The following is a 13,820-nucleotide window of genomic DNA, read 5'->3' as shown; positions in this document are numbered from 1 at the left end:
CTGAAGTGCCTGTGTGCCTCTATCCGCAGTAACAGAGTGATTTTATCACATCCCTCATACTGCGATCTATCTCTTGTGAGTTACCTGTGGGCCAGGTTGTGGTCCTGATGCTGACTGGGTCTGCCGTGGAGGAGGGGGTGGAGGCCGGGTAATCACCACTCGGGCAGGTGAAGGCTGAAACCCAGGAACCTGCTGCCCTGCTGGAGAAAGGGGCAGAAGAAAAGACAGGATGAAACACCGAGAGAAGAACATGTACGCTGCCTCATGTGTAACACTGATCACCTTCAGAAAAGCTGCTCAAATGGTGACCTCTCCCAGCCCCACTCCACCATGGTCTGCAATCAGATTAGGCCACCAGTCGGCTGTGCCTGCCACATAAGCTACTGTCAAACGCTCGCGGAATTAAAGAGAAAAAAATTATCAGGAAGCAATTAATTCATTATATGGAACTGGGACTAATTTCCTTTTACAGGACTGCCTTACGTGGGTCAGTTCTTGCTGAAATAAAGCCAAAAACGCTGGAAACTCTCAGCAAGTCTGTCAGTTGCTGCACAGACAGAGTTTCTGTGATCCTACTTCAGCTACTCATGATTCTGAAGGAAGGTCACGGACCTGCAACGTTAATCCTGTTTTGCTCCTCGCCCACCATTCTGAACATTTCGGGCATTTTCAGACTTGATTTCAGCTTTCCAGCGGGATTTTGCTCTCGCCACTCGGAGCCGTGCGTGACCTTCGCGGTATCAGGCCCGCTCAGTGCTCCTCCCACTGCTACTCTGTCAAGTCGAGAGGATTAAGCAGCGATTGGAACTGGTTACTCTCATCAACGGTCATATTCTTACGAGGCAGCGCTTTCACAAAAGGCATACTATCTGCCTTGCTTAGCTGGCAGTGTCCACACGAGGGTCGATACATTGAGTTCTGAGCTCCCGCTGCAGGCCAGAAGCATCCTTTCCAATGCCCTAATTGACTGCCTTGCACCCAAAAGTGAAGGCGTTCACTGCTCAACTGCATGGCTGCTCTAAGTTCTTCCTGCACTCAAAAGTGCCGAGCATGGAGCCATTAGCAAACAGACTACTTCATAAACAGAGTAGGACAAATGGGAATGTGGTAAGCAGGGGGGCGGGGTTTGGATCCTGCTTTTAACAAAGTTTGATTTACTGCCAATCTCTATGAGTTGGAGATGCCAGTGTTGGACTGGGGCGTAACCAAAGTTACAAATCACACAACACCAGGTTATAGTCCAACAGGTTTATTTGGAAGCACTAGCTTTCGGAGTGCCGCTCCTTCATCAGGCAACTAATGGGGCTGGATCACGAGATACAGAATTTGTAGCTTCTCAAACTGCGGTTGCTTCATTAAGTTAATAGCTAATTATCAATTTAAATACGTAAGATGAAACATGCATGACAGGACTAGTGGCATGCCATGATTGCAGCGAAGGTGTTTGCAGAATGTGTTGCATCCCCAACAATTACGTCTGTGGTAAGAACTCCAAACTGAAGTCTGAAATGCAATGAAAGGATATCAGGGAGTGGAAGAGATAACCTGTGGCACTTTGTTTTAGCAAGACAGTCAAGTGTAGTGTAGGTCCTTAGGTCAAAGGCAGGAGGACACGACTGTGATACAGACAGGCACAGTGATTCAGGGTGTAATGGGAGGTGTGGGAGATCTTAACTTTGACCTACAGTTATGACGCACTCAAGAACATGGATTGCAGGGTGGATCAGTAAGCTGACCATGGTGTAGGAGGCTTCTCAAGTAGGGGAGAGTCTAAAGGAACATGGTAATGACAGGACTTATTTTAGCTACAGGGCTAGATGCTGTGACCAGGAGCTCTAAAGTTTATACTTCCTTCATTACAGTAAGGTTAAGAAAATCTCCTTGTAGCTGGAGAGGAAGATCTAGTGGGAGGTGTTGGAACCAGTTAACATAGTCACATAGGAAGCTGAAACCTGAATTGATGTTCTGCTGGGGCTAGGGTACAAATTAAAATGCAGAATTTCAAAAGGTATTGATCGCTGGATTGTTACCTAAACCACACACCAATTGGTTAAGAGTCATGCTCATGACGGAATTAAGCATGTGCCTCAAGGATTGGTATGGGAACAAGGGCTTCAATGCACAACCATCTGAGTCACTGGGGAAAGACGTCACTTCTGCCGGGGTACACCAATTAAACTGAGCTGGGATCTGTGCCCTGGCAAATTGTATAGCTAGAGATGCAGATAGGTAATCTAAAATGGGAGGATATGGATCAGGTGAAAGAGATTCAGAAATCCAAAGAGATAAAATTCAGGCAATTCAGCAGTGTAGTGATTTGACTAAAAGCAAGCAGAAAGGGTCAGGGAAGAACAGAGTTTAATGATAATGGTGCATCCGTAAACAAGGTCCATGCAAAGAACAGGGATAGAGTAGTAAAATTCTGTCCTTTAACTAAAAGAAGAATTATTTACACTAAGGTTGATTAACTCATAGCACAAATAGCAATAATTGGTTTCAAACATTGTTACAAGGTGACTAAGTCTGGGAAATAAATATTTCACTCCATAAAATATTCCAAATATTCAGGCAGAATTAAAACACCGCAGCCTTGACAGTAAAGAATTATATAATCAGAAATGAGAAACGATTTTCAGTCTGAAGATCAGGAAATGGAATTAAGATGATCAAGAATTACAAGGATCAGAAAACACTGGTTAAGAGACTCCTGGTTATCTTGTGAGCCATCATGTTTAGCAAGAAATATTTTGTAGCTTCAACAAAACTAAAGTAGTACTCATGGAAAACGTTAATCTCCATATCAACTGGGCAAATGAAATTAGCAATGGTGGTGTAGAAGATGGTTTTATAGAATACCTTTTCACCAGTTGCCTGTGACATATATCAAGAACAAAGTCACTTTACATCTATTAGTGTGAAATAAAGTAGGATTAATTAGCACTCTCTCTGTAAGTGACCCTTTGGGAACAGAGATCACCCAATTAAACTCCATAATCTAGTACCAAACAACAATCAGAGCTACAACAAAACCAATTACATACTGCTGAAACACTTCATCAAATCATTTCATCTTGTACTCATCTTGACAATTCGCAAGAATACCACTTTAAGGGGGAAAAATGTTTATATTGCACAAGAGAAGAGTGTTGACTGGTTGCCAAGTGGACTCTGATTGGTAGAAATTGCCTTGGAAAATACACCAGTCAATGACAACTGACAGTTAACTGCCAGTGCTGGTTTAAATTTTAATCCAAATAAGTTGATAGTGATTGGTCAAGGTACTGTCCTGAAAAATGAACCAACAAATAGCTATCGCCTGTTTTGTTGAGTTGAATCTGGCACACGCGTAGGTGTTCTTTCTGTCTGCAAAGTACAAGGCCCTACACAATTAACACATGCATCTTCCAGTAATAGTTCTTTTAAAAACCCATGAAGGTAGAACTGGAGAGCGAGCCAAGTCTGATTAGGCCAACAGGCAACATTAAGGCAGCATATATAAACCATGGGAATCAAGATGAGCTAATAACAAAAAAATGTCCATCAAAAACACATTGCAATAAACAACAAAAGAAATCAAAAATGAGGCAGTAATTTGAAGAAATGTAGGACAGCATTACATTAAAAGACTTAGAAGATCTCAATGCTGCAAAGGAAGGATTTGGAGGTTTGAAATTTAGGAAAGGGTTCCCTGCAAAAAATGATTAAAAGAATATGGAATGGGAATAAATCAGCCAATAAAAATAAATTATAAGATTTTTTGTCAGTATAAGTAGATTAGCTGAAGTAAATGTCAGCCTCATAGATGACTGGAGAGGTTACATACAAAACCTAAATATTGCAAATGCTGGAAATCTGAGATTATAAACAGAAAGTGCTGCAAAACGTCATCAACCAAAATCATGAATACTTTTTGTCTTTGCACAGATCTCTCCGAACCTGCTACTCATTTCCATTACTTTCCATTTTAATTTCACTCGATACGTTCCTGGGACAAGGGAATTCTTTATATGCTGCCTCTCAGACCCCTGGAATCCGTGAAGGGCAGTAGCTTTCAGAAGCAGAGGCCATTCACCGACACACCGAGTGGGGTTTCTAGAAGCTGCATAAGTGGATTCTACGCTGACCCATGTGACAGGCGAGTCGAGTGACATGGCTGAGGCAACTGACCGGGTGCAAAAGACGATCCACAAACATGACAGGCATGTTTCTAGTCATTGTCAGCAGCAATATTACTGTCTAAGACACTCCTCCTCCAAACCCTCAAACTGACCGAGAAGAAAACAATTACTTCACAATGATCATGCAACTGTTTCCTAGCCCATTATAAAGGATTGCGAAATGTGTACTGATTCAAGCTTCTTTCCCACACACACGCTCGACAGAGCCCTGGGGCTACCTGCATTAACCGTTCACAGTGCGGTTTAATGCATCCATTCTGTATCACAAGACTCTTTCCAGTGACAAAGACATTTGGCCTAAGATGTATGTGCTTGTTCTTTAAGGGAGCAACTGACCCCAATTTCCCAGCAAAGTTTCCCTTCATGAACATGTCTAATTGTCTTTTGAAAACTACTTTAGAATCTAATTTAATCAATCCCTCAGGTTCTGTTTCAGATCTCGTGTGATTAGAAATGTCTCTGCATTTCACTTCTAATCATTTTAAATCTACAACTCCCCTGCATGCAGAAAAAACTGCTTTGCCTGATTTTATCAAAATCCCTCATAGTTATGGTTATCACTTCTTGATCAGCCCTCAACCGTCTCTAGCCTCTCCATTCTCTCCAGAGAACTAAATTCTCCTGTCACAGGTATTGTCCTGGTAAATGTGCTATTCTCAGGGCCTTGTCATCCTTCCCAGAATTAGATCCACACGTCAATTTAAGCCCAACCAGAGAACTGCAAGGTTTAGTATGATTTCCTTGCAATTCTGCTCAATGCCCCACTTACAAAATCAAGTACTACGTTTGAGTTGAGAAAAGCATTCTGTCACCATACCTGAGCCCGCGCTAGCTGCTGCCATAGCCTGCTGGGTAATCTGGTGCATGATAGTCTGCATGAATTCAGGTGTTATTCCCGGGACCTGAATGTGAGGCATGGCACCTGAATAAGAAAAATTAGTGGTTATACGCAGATGCAACATTTGCACATCAGCAAACAATGCACATAGATCTGCAGGGCGTCTTTTAACTTGTAAAACAATTGTCACACAACACTTGAAATGAGGTAGGAGAAAGTGAGGACTGCAGATGCTGGAGATCAGAGCTGAAAATGTGTTGCTGGAAAAGCGCAGGTCAGGCAGCATCCAAGGAGCAGGAGAATCGACTTTTCGGGCATGAGCCCTTCTTCATTCCTGAAGAATGGCTCATGCCCGAAACGTCGACTCTCCTGCTCCTTGGATGCAACTTGAAATGAGGTACCAGGACAAATGAAGAAAAGCTGGGTCGAAGAAATAGGAGCATTTTCAAGGGGTGTGTGTGGTTGCGAGGGGTCTAGAGTTCAGAACGTGCCGGCCCCAGGAAGGTCAAGGCAAGACCCACGTTAAACAGGCTCTTCAGTCCAACTTGTCCGTGCTGACGAGATATCTCAAATTAATCTAGTCCCATTTGCCAACATTTGGCCCATATCCCTCTAAACCCTTCCTATTCATGTACCCATCCAGATGCCTTTTAAATGCTATAATTGTACCAGCATCCATCACCTCCTCTAGTAGCTCATTCCATAAGCACACCACCCTCTGCGTGAACAAGATGCCCCACTGGTCCCTTTTTAAATCTTTCCCTTCTCACCCTAAACCTAAGCCCTCTAGTCTGGACTCCCCCACCCCAGGGAAAAGACCTTGTCTATTTACCCTATCCATGCTCCTCAATTTTATAAACCTCTATAAGGTCACCCCTCAGCCTCTCCCTACAGCACAAGCCCTCCAACCCTGGCGACATCCTATTTAATCTTTTCTGAATCCTTTCAAGTTTCACAACATCTTTTCTATAGCAGGGAGACCAGAACTGAACACAGTATGTGGTGCTGAGATTAAAATCTAGGATGCCAGAGGGTCAGAATCAGGTGGTTTTTTGGGGGGGTGGGTGGGCAGTGACCTTGAAAGCTTGGGATAGGTTTTTTTTTTGGGGGGGGGGGGCGATGAAATTAGGCTTAAATTCAGTAACGAGCTGAAAATGTGTTGCTGGAAAAACGCAGGAGGTCAGGAAATTCGACGTTTCGGACATAAGCCCTTCATCAGGAATTTCCTGATGAAGGGTTTATGCCCGAAACGTCGAATTTACTTTTCCTTGGTTGCTGCCTGACCTGCTGCACTTTTCCAGCAACACATTTTCAGCTCTGATACTCCAGCATCTGCAGACCTCACTTTCTCCTTAAATTCAGTAAGCAAGACACATTTAAAGAGGTGAGAGGAAGACTCTGGGTTCAAGGTTTGTGTAAAGATTTGTCACTCGGATGCTGGTTGCAGCAGTTGTAGGTATGTTCACCAACCTGGGAGGTTGAATTGCAGACATTTCATCCCCTGTCTCGGTGACATCCTCTGTGCTTTGGAGCCTCTGGTAAAGCACTGCTGTACTGTCTCTTCTGGAATGTATTTGGTCCCGTTTCTGCTGCTTTCGTTTGCTCGTTGTACTGACCGGTATATTGGGGACTAGATCTGTGTGTCTCAATGCATAGACCCCAATATACCGGCCACTGCAACGAACAACCAGAACTGGCAATCGGAAGCAGCAGGAACGGAACCAAATACATTCCCGAAGGGACAGTACAGCAGCGCTTCATAGAAGGCTCCAAAGCACGGAGGATGTCATCTGGATAGGGAATAAAATGTCGGCAAATCAACCTCCCAGCTTGGTGAACCTAACCCACAACTACAATAAGACTCTGAACGTGATGATAATTAGCCATCTGAATGTGGAGTTGAGGAGTGGGTGTAGTGGCAATTACTCAACTTTAACTGGCAAATTTGCCCTTCTCTGTCAGAGGGATCCTTATAATTGTTATTTTGGCGTGACGGAGGAAGGGGCAGAATTATTTTAAAAGAGCTTAGACCTACTTTCCATACAGGTGAAAAAAAAAAGGCTTTTCTCGCTTATTTCTAATGCCTATACAGAAAATTTTGTGAAGGTTAAGGTTGAATAAGGGCTGAGGTCATTTATCAGTTTTATTGCGATTTTTAAAAAAAAAATTCTTTCATGGGATGTGGGTGTTCTGGGGAGGCCAGCATGTGTAATGGACCTGGAGAAGGTGGTGGTGATTGGCCTTTTACCCCTGCAGTTCTCAGGGTGCAGGTATACCCACAGTGTTACTCACCAGAGAGTTCCAGGATTTTCAACCAAAGATATTGTCCAAAGAGCGGCATTTATCCAAACTGAAATGTATGCTGATTCGAAAAAGGTACTATGTTGCTATGTTTTACTACCTTTGTCATTTTAGCTAGTAGAGGTCACTGGTTTGAAAGGTGCCAACTTGATGAAGTTGCTGCAATGCATTTTATGTATGTGCACACTACTGCCATTATGTGGTGGCGGTAGAGGACAATAAATGCTGAAGGTGGTAAGACAGGATGCTGATCCAACAGATTTTCCATTGATGATGGTGAATGATGCTTCACCCGGAGGCCCACTGAAGATGTTGCCTAGTAGGGTGACGAAACTTCTGGAAATGAACCTTCCAGCTCAGCGAGCAAACCTACATCCAGAACCTCAACCTGAGCCACAAATCTTCTCAAAACTCGCTGAACTTCTTCAGTTTTGTTGGAGCTGCGCTCACCCAGGCAAGCAGGCAGTATGCCAGCCTTGATGGACAGGCTTTTATGGAGATAGGGTGGTCAGTTATTTTCTGCACAACTCCCACCCTCTGGCCGGCTCGTGCAGTCAGGACTGACAAGGCATGCGCGATTAAGTTTCTCACCAATGGTAACCCACAACCCCATCTCAAGATGTTGATGGTATTGGACTTAGTGATGATAACTTCACTGTTAAAGAAAGCTGTCAGTGTCAGGTTAGAGAGCAATTGCCTGGCAGTCGTGCAGCACAAATTTTACTAATTAGCAAACACCACATTTCCTCCTCAACCTTACGGAAGACTGGACAGAAGACCCATCAATGAGTCAGCTGAAAGTGTGCATTAACCAGAGACTTGGGAGGTGTTTAATAGCATCTCTGAACAGGTTCATTAGAAAATATCTATTCTAAGGAATTCTTGCAATAATGCCCTGGGGCCACGATGACAGATCTCCACAACCATTTTCCTCTGCACTTCTTCCTACTGCCTTCTGTTTTGCTGAGCTTTCTGATGCCACATACAGTCAACAAGGACAAGTCGTCACCCGGTGAATTCAGCTCTTTTGTCCATTTGTGAACCTAGGCTGCCATAACACTTGGAGCCCAATGCCCTCAGTACGAGTCAAACTGCTTAATGGTAAGCAGCTTTGTCCTATTTAAGTGCTGCCCATTAACGTGGTCAGTTACACCTTCCATTACTTTTCTGACGATTGAGAACAAAATTAGTCCAGATTGGATTTGTTCCATTGCTTGTGGAGAGGACACACCTGGGAAATTTTCCACACTGCCAGGTAGGCGTCCATTTTGTCGCCATACTGGAACAGTAGTGAATATTATAAGAAAACGATAAAAAGAATTCAGATGAAGCAGATAATTTTGTTTTTTTCTTCTTCTTTTCAGTTGCCAAATTCAGGGAGCAAAGACTAACATTCAAAAAAGGTGCTGACAGGGAAGAATGAATAAACACCACTGCATCTCAAATTGGATCATCAGTGCAGATAGCAATAGAAGGTGTTGACTGAGCAGAATTAGTGCCTGACGGCAGGACTCAGTTACACTTCCAATGCAGCTGCAGCCAACAGTGGTTATTACCTCTGAGAAAGGAACAAGATCAGAAAACAGAGACCCAACCCAAACAGCATTGAGGACATACAGTTTCAATTGTGCACTACAGGAAAAGGCAACAGATTCGACAAAATATCAAGAAAGGAAGATTCGGTAAAATACAATACTTTTGAGATTAGACATCATAGGATATTAACAGCAGCAAAAGCCAAGTGCAGGATTTTTCTTTTTGAAAACATGTAACTGCACTCAGTTCGGCATCAAAGTTCACACAGTCAGTATTTCAGAGACATTGGTACAGCCTCCTTTGAGAGGCGCACATATCCTAGGGACAGGGAAAACAAAACAGTGAACAAGCATTTCATCTCAAATTCAGATGTCTGTGATATCCTGTCTTATTAGCGACAGAACTTCTGGACGCAAATGTCTGAGTAGATACATACCCACTGAAACTCTACCAAAGGTAGTGCATGGTGAACACTGTCAACCTTGTCTCAAAGACAAGAATTTGCAAGTAGTATTTTAATTGATTATCAAAAGTATTGAGGCACTGAGTTTACCTTCAACTCAGAAAGAGTCTTTATAGAAAACTTTTGCCTCAGTTGCTGACAGACATATTTTCAGTCTGCAGTACGTTCCAGTTTTATCCAATGCTTTTGGGAAGTGGAATGAATGCTTTATGGTGGTGCTGCTGCACTAGCTAGGCACTTACCTGGACCAGAATTTCCTGTTGTTGATGAAGCAGTTGCAGAAGCATTCCCTGGTGTAGCAGAATCTACACAGTGAGAGAGAGAAAACAAAACATCTTTAGGAACACATTATGATATAGCTGTGTGCTATGATGGTTTCATGGTTAATATTTTTTTGTGAACTCAAAGATTGTAGAGACCTAGATTTCTTTATTTTTTAAAAAAAGAGATCCAACGAAAGGGAAAACATATGACTAATTTTGTGACTGGGGTTTGCATCTGTTTTGTTTGACTTATGTTTTGCAGGCTTGGAGATAGGCTTCTCTCGATTGAACTCAAAACTATTACAGAATAAGCCATCCATTACTCCTGGTTCTGAAACAACTTGATGGTTAATTCAGCGCAAAACCCGACTGACCGCTTGAAGAGCAAGCGACTGACAAGAGTTCAGTCTGACTGATGTGATTCCTGAGCAAGCGGCATCTGCCAAGCTGCCAGAGACAATTGCCCATGTTTGGTGACATGTTACAGAACATTATACCAACAGCTATCTGAACATTTTGAATCTTAGCAGTTCTTGATAGCAGAAACCCCTGTTGGCCATGGGTGTTTTCACCCCTACAAAATGAATCTCTGCAAGACTTTTTTTTACTTTTACCTGGTGTGCGCACGCATGTGCAAGAGTGATGTTAGAAGAGTAAATATTTTTACTTTCATATTACAAACTAAGGATGTTAATCAATTTTACAGTCTCATTGAATAAATTGTTTTTAAAAAATCAATAATTTTGATTTTATTAAAGAATTGGATGTCTGGATGGATTTTTTTTGTATTCTAAGTCTAATGTAGAGAAAGTGTATGGTTGTTTTAACCAGTTGCCCTTATGACCAGTTAAATGTATGTTGTAACTGTGTAGTAGTGGGACTATATAAAGACAGTGCACTGCTTCAGCCTCAGATGTGATGTGAGTTAATGTTAAGTGAATGAGAAACACTCGTGCCAATTGTGTCTCATGGTGGGGGGTAGAGAACTCCTTTAACTTAGAGATCAGGACATCAAGGGATTGCCAACAACACAATGGGGGCAAGAGTTAAAGAACATCTCACTCATGCATATCCCTCGCGTATATATTTTTAAATTCAAGTCCTAGACAAAAGCAACTAGAAATCCAGTATGGACATCTTCTTGCCATCACAGCCCGACCATACCTCCTTGAAGATTCATCTGCATCATGACAACGGGTTCCATGGTTTGATGTGTAATGCGAATGACCCGGGGATGTGGAGTCTGGGTCTGAGCCTGCGAGCCCTGAGTCTCCGGCGCTTCCCGTGACTCCGGGCCCTGTGACTGGGCAGCAGGAGTGGCATTGGCAGTGGGGGAGGCCGCTGCCTGACCCTCAGCCGTGTGCTGTGTCCGGTTGCCGTTGGTCGTCATGGTGACTGTCGTTCCGACATTGATCTGCTGAAATGGCGAGAAATTGCTATTTTAGTATCCGGGAGGTGGGACATGCACATACGGTGGCATGGTTTTAGGCTATGTACACGCTTTGAAAGAGATCCACCACTGACAGAAGCATTCCCCTTGTCCCGCACCAGTGGCTGGGCATGCTACTTTAACTCTTACCTTCAGATAAAATGTTGGCCACTTGTATCCGAGACACGAAAGAATATGGGCGGCACGGTGGCACAGTGGTTAGCACTGCTGCCTCACAGCGCCTGAGACCCGGGTTCAATTCCCGACTCAGGCGACAGACTGTGTGGAGTTTGCACGTTCTCCCCGTGTCTGCGTGGGTTTCCTCCGGGTGCTCCGGTTTCCTCCCACAGTCCAAAGATGTGCGGGTCAGGTGAATTGGCCATGCTAAATTGCCCGTAGTGTTAGGTAAGGGGTAAATGTAGGGGTATGGGTGGGTTGCACTTTGGCGGGTCGGTGTGGACTTGTTGGGCCGAAGGGCCTGTTTCCACACTGTAAGTCTAATCTAATCTAATCTTTAGCCAAGAGGGCTCAGAATTGTTGGAATTCTCTGCAGAGAGACAACTGCTGTTTGCGACGCTTTCCAACAGCGGTTGTAAATGACGGGAGAACTCACAGACCAAAATGCTTCCAAGACCCATCACTGACAGACTCACCTGCACTCCTGCATACCCAAAGAACCAGTGTGCAGGAACTCACCTGAATGGGCACAGCCTGCTGCAGCACTACAGGTGAAGCGTAATGGGACATCGGCCTCACCACATGGAGGTGACGGGGAGTGTTAGCTGCCAAGTTGCACCTGAGGTCAGACAGAGCCACGAAGGTGTTGCCCAAGAAACGAAGGGCTTCGCCGACAAGGTTGATGATCCTCTGGTCTTCTTCTCTGCCTTCAGTCTGTGGGAAGGGCGGGTGAGAAAGGAAGGTTACCAGAAATATCGCACAACACACACACTCATCTGATTTCTCCCAGTGCCCAGTTTGCGTTTCTAATTCTTCTGAAAGGTGCTGACCATTCTGGAGGTGGTACAATTCCATGCAGAAGCAATTGTCATTTGACATCCCAGCCCAGGTGAGTATACTTCAAATATGAGCCTAGATAGTAAGCAAGGCTTACACGATTTCAGGTGATTTAAATCCAAATACAGTACTTTTAATTACCAACCACTTAAAGCAGGCTGGGGATTCAATGTAGCACTACTAAGAGCTGTGATGCAATATCAGCTTGTGCTTCTGTACAATAGGCTACATGGGGCACTTATACAGTCAACTGATGCAACTCACCACTGACCATTCCCAGACAGCCTGGAGTCAAACAAAAACTGGAAGCGCTGGAGGAACTCAGCAGGTGTGGTAGCTTCTGTGAAGAGAACTTCATCAGAATTGGAGGGTTGCTGAACTTGAAATGTTAACTCTGTCTCTCTCCTGCAATGCTGCCAGACCCAAGTTCCTCCAGCATTTTCTGTTTTTGTTTAAGATTACCAGCATCATTTCTGCCTACGTACAAATTCAGCAACACAGCAGAGGGGAAGGCACAGGACAGGGGGAGGGGAATTTGTTTCCAGCCACTTAATTGTTTTGTGAAAGCTACTTTCATTGGGATGCAGCAGGTTAAGGGACAGTTTCAATGAGGTCTTTAGGATTTTGCTTAACACAGGGTTGTTGAAAAGTGAACATTCCCTGCAGGCGGGGGGATAGCCAGGACAGGACTACATTATCTTCAGTGCTCAATATCATGATGGGTCTGGACAGAGTAGATAGAGAGGAACAGTTCATACTGGCAGAAGGGTCAGGAAATAAAAGTCACCAGCTTAAGGCAATTAGCTTAAGAAACAACAGCGACACAAGGAAAATCTTTTAACAAGTGATTAGGATGTGGAATGCACCGCCTTGAGTGTGGGGGAGAGGTGGATTCGATGCAAAAGAAAATGGGCTAATAATGTACAGAGGGAAAATTGACAGCTTGACTAGGAAAGGGCGGAACAGTGGAAACCAGGTGGGTTCCTTTTCCACAGACCTGCCATAGACACAATGAGCCAAATGACTGTAAATGCAGAATCAAGAGTTTGGTTCAAAAGTCAGGAAATGTTTCGCTACATCAAGGATAGATGAAACGTCTCACAACAAAGCACAAGCTGCTAACTCAACCAAGAACTTTTAACTCAAGAACAGATTTCTGATAGCCTGGGAAATGGAGCCGAGGCTGTATGGAAGCTGAGCACAAGAATGATGGTGAATAGCACAACAGATAGACTGTCAACCAATGCCGCCACCCCCCCATCCTCAGATGCCTTGGTTCCCTCATGGTCCAAGAGTTTATTGATCTCAGTTTTAAATGCACCAAGCGTTCACACAACTCCATGGGATGGGTAATTGCAAAGATTTGCCACTGAAGAAATTGTTCTCTGGCCTAAATGGCACTCACCCTGAGGTAAAGTTTGGAAGTTGGATACCTTTCACCAGCAGAACAGGAAACACAGACACAAGCGCGCGCGCGCGCACACACACACACACACACAAACTTGGTGGCATACGTTGTTGTTGTAATCCGCGGTTGTGGCCGTGCTCAGGATTTCCTGGTACCGCTGAACAAATGGTTGCAGTCTCGCTTCTACCCTCTGGAGCTCAGTCAGAACCTCGAGGTACTCTGTGGGGGATGGGTGGCTGGGAAAGAGAGCAAGGAGTCAAAAACAAAATCTGTGTAAGTTCTGAACGATGAACTGGCCGTTTTACCAGCTTGACTTTCTCACTGCATTTCCTGGTTTCCTCTTTCTGAAAGAAAAACCCTTCACCATTGAAATGGTCTACTGCCATATTC

The 13,820-nt window shown here is 44.1% G+C and overlaps 1 protein-coding gene across 5 annotated transcripts in view; it reads right to left on the bottom strand.

Moving 5' to 3' along the window:
* LOC132832824 (large proline-rich protein BAG6-like) overlaps nt 1-13,820 on the bottom strand; it is a 94,811-nt gene that overhangs the window by 22,405 nt on the left and 58,586 nt on the right. For 3 of the 5 annotated variants that reach the window (XM_060850991.1, XM_060850995.1, XM_060850994.1), the window contains 6 exons: nt 13,537-13,666; nt 11,705-11,899; nt 10,744-10,996; nt 9,559-9,621; nt 4,996-5,100; nt 85-200 (listed from right to left, as the gene is read on the bottom strand). In XM_060850991.1, coding sequence (XP_060706974.1) covers nt 85-200; nt 4,996-5,100; nt 9,559-9,621; nt 10,744-10,996; nt 11,705-11,899; nt 13,537-13,666 — 862 coding nt within the window. The remainder of the gene's footprint in view (nt 1-84; nt 201-4,995; nt 5,101-9,558; nt 9,622-10,743; nt 10,997-11,704; nt 11,900-13,536; nt 13,667-13,820) is intronic. The other 2 variants (XM_060850993.1, XM_060850992.1) reach the window with 2 other exon arrangements.

This window comes from Hemiscyllium ocellatum, chromosome 35 (assembly GCF_020745735.1).
Source record: "Hemiscyllium ocellatum isolate sHemOce1 chromosome 35, sHemOce1.pat.X.cur, whole genome shotgun sequence".
NCBI lineage: Eukaryota > Metazoa > Chordata > Chondrichthyes > Orectolobiformes > Hemiscylliidae > Hemiscyllium > Hemiscyllium ocellatum.
The sequence above is the reverse complement of the archived record's forward strand: the minus strand, read 5'-3'. Positions and strand labels throughout refer to the sequence as shown.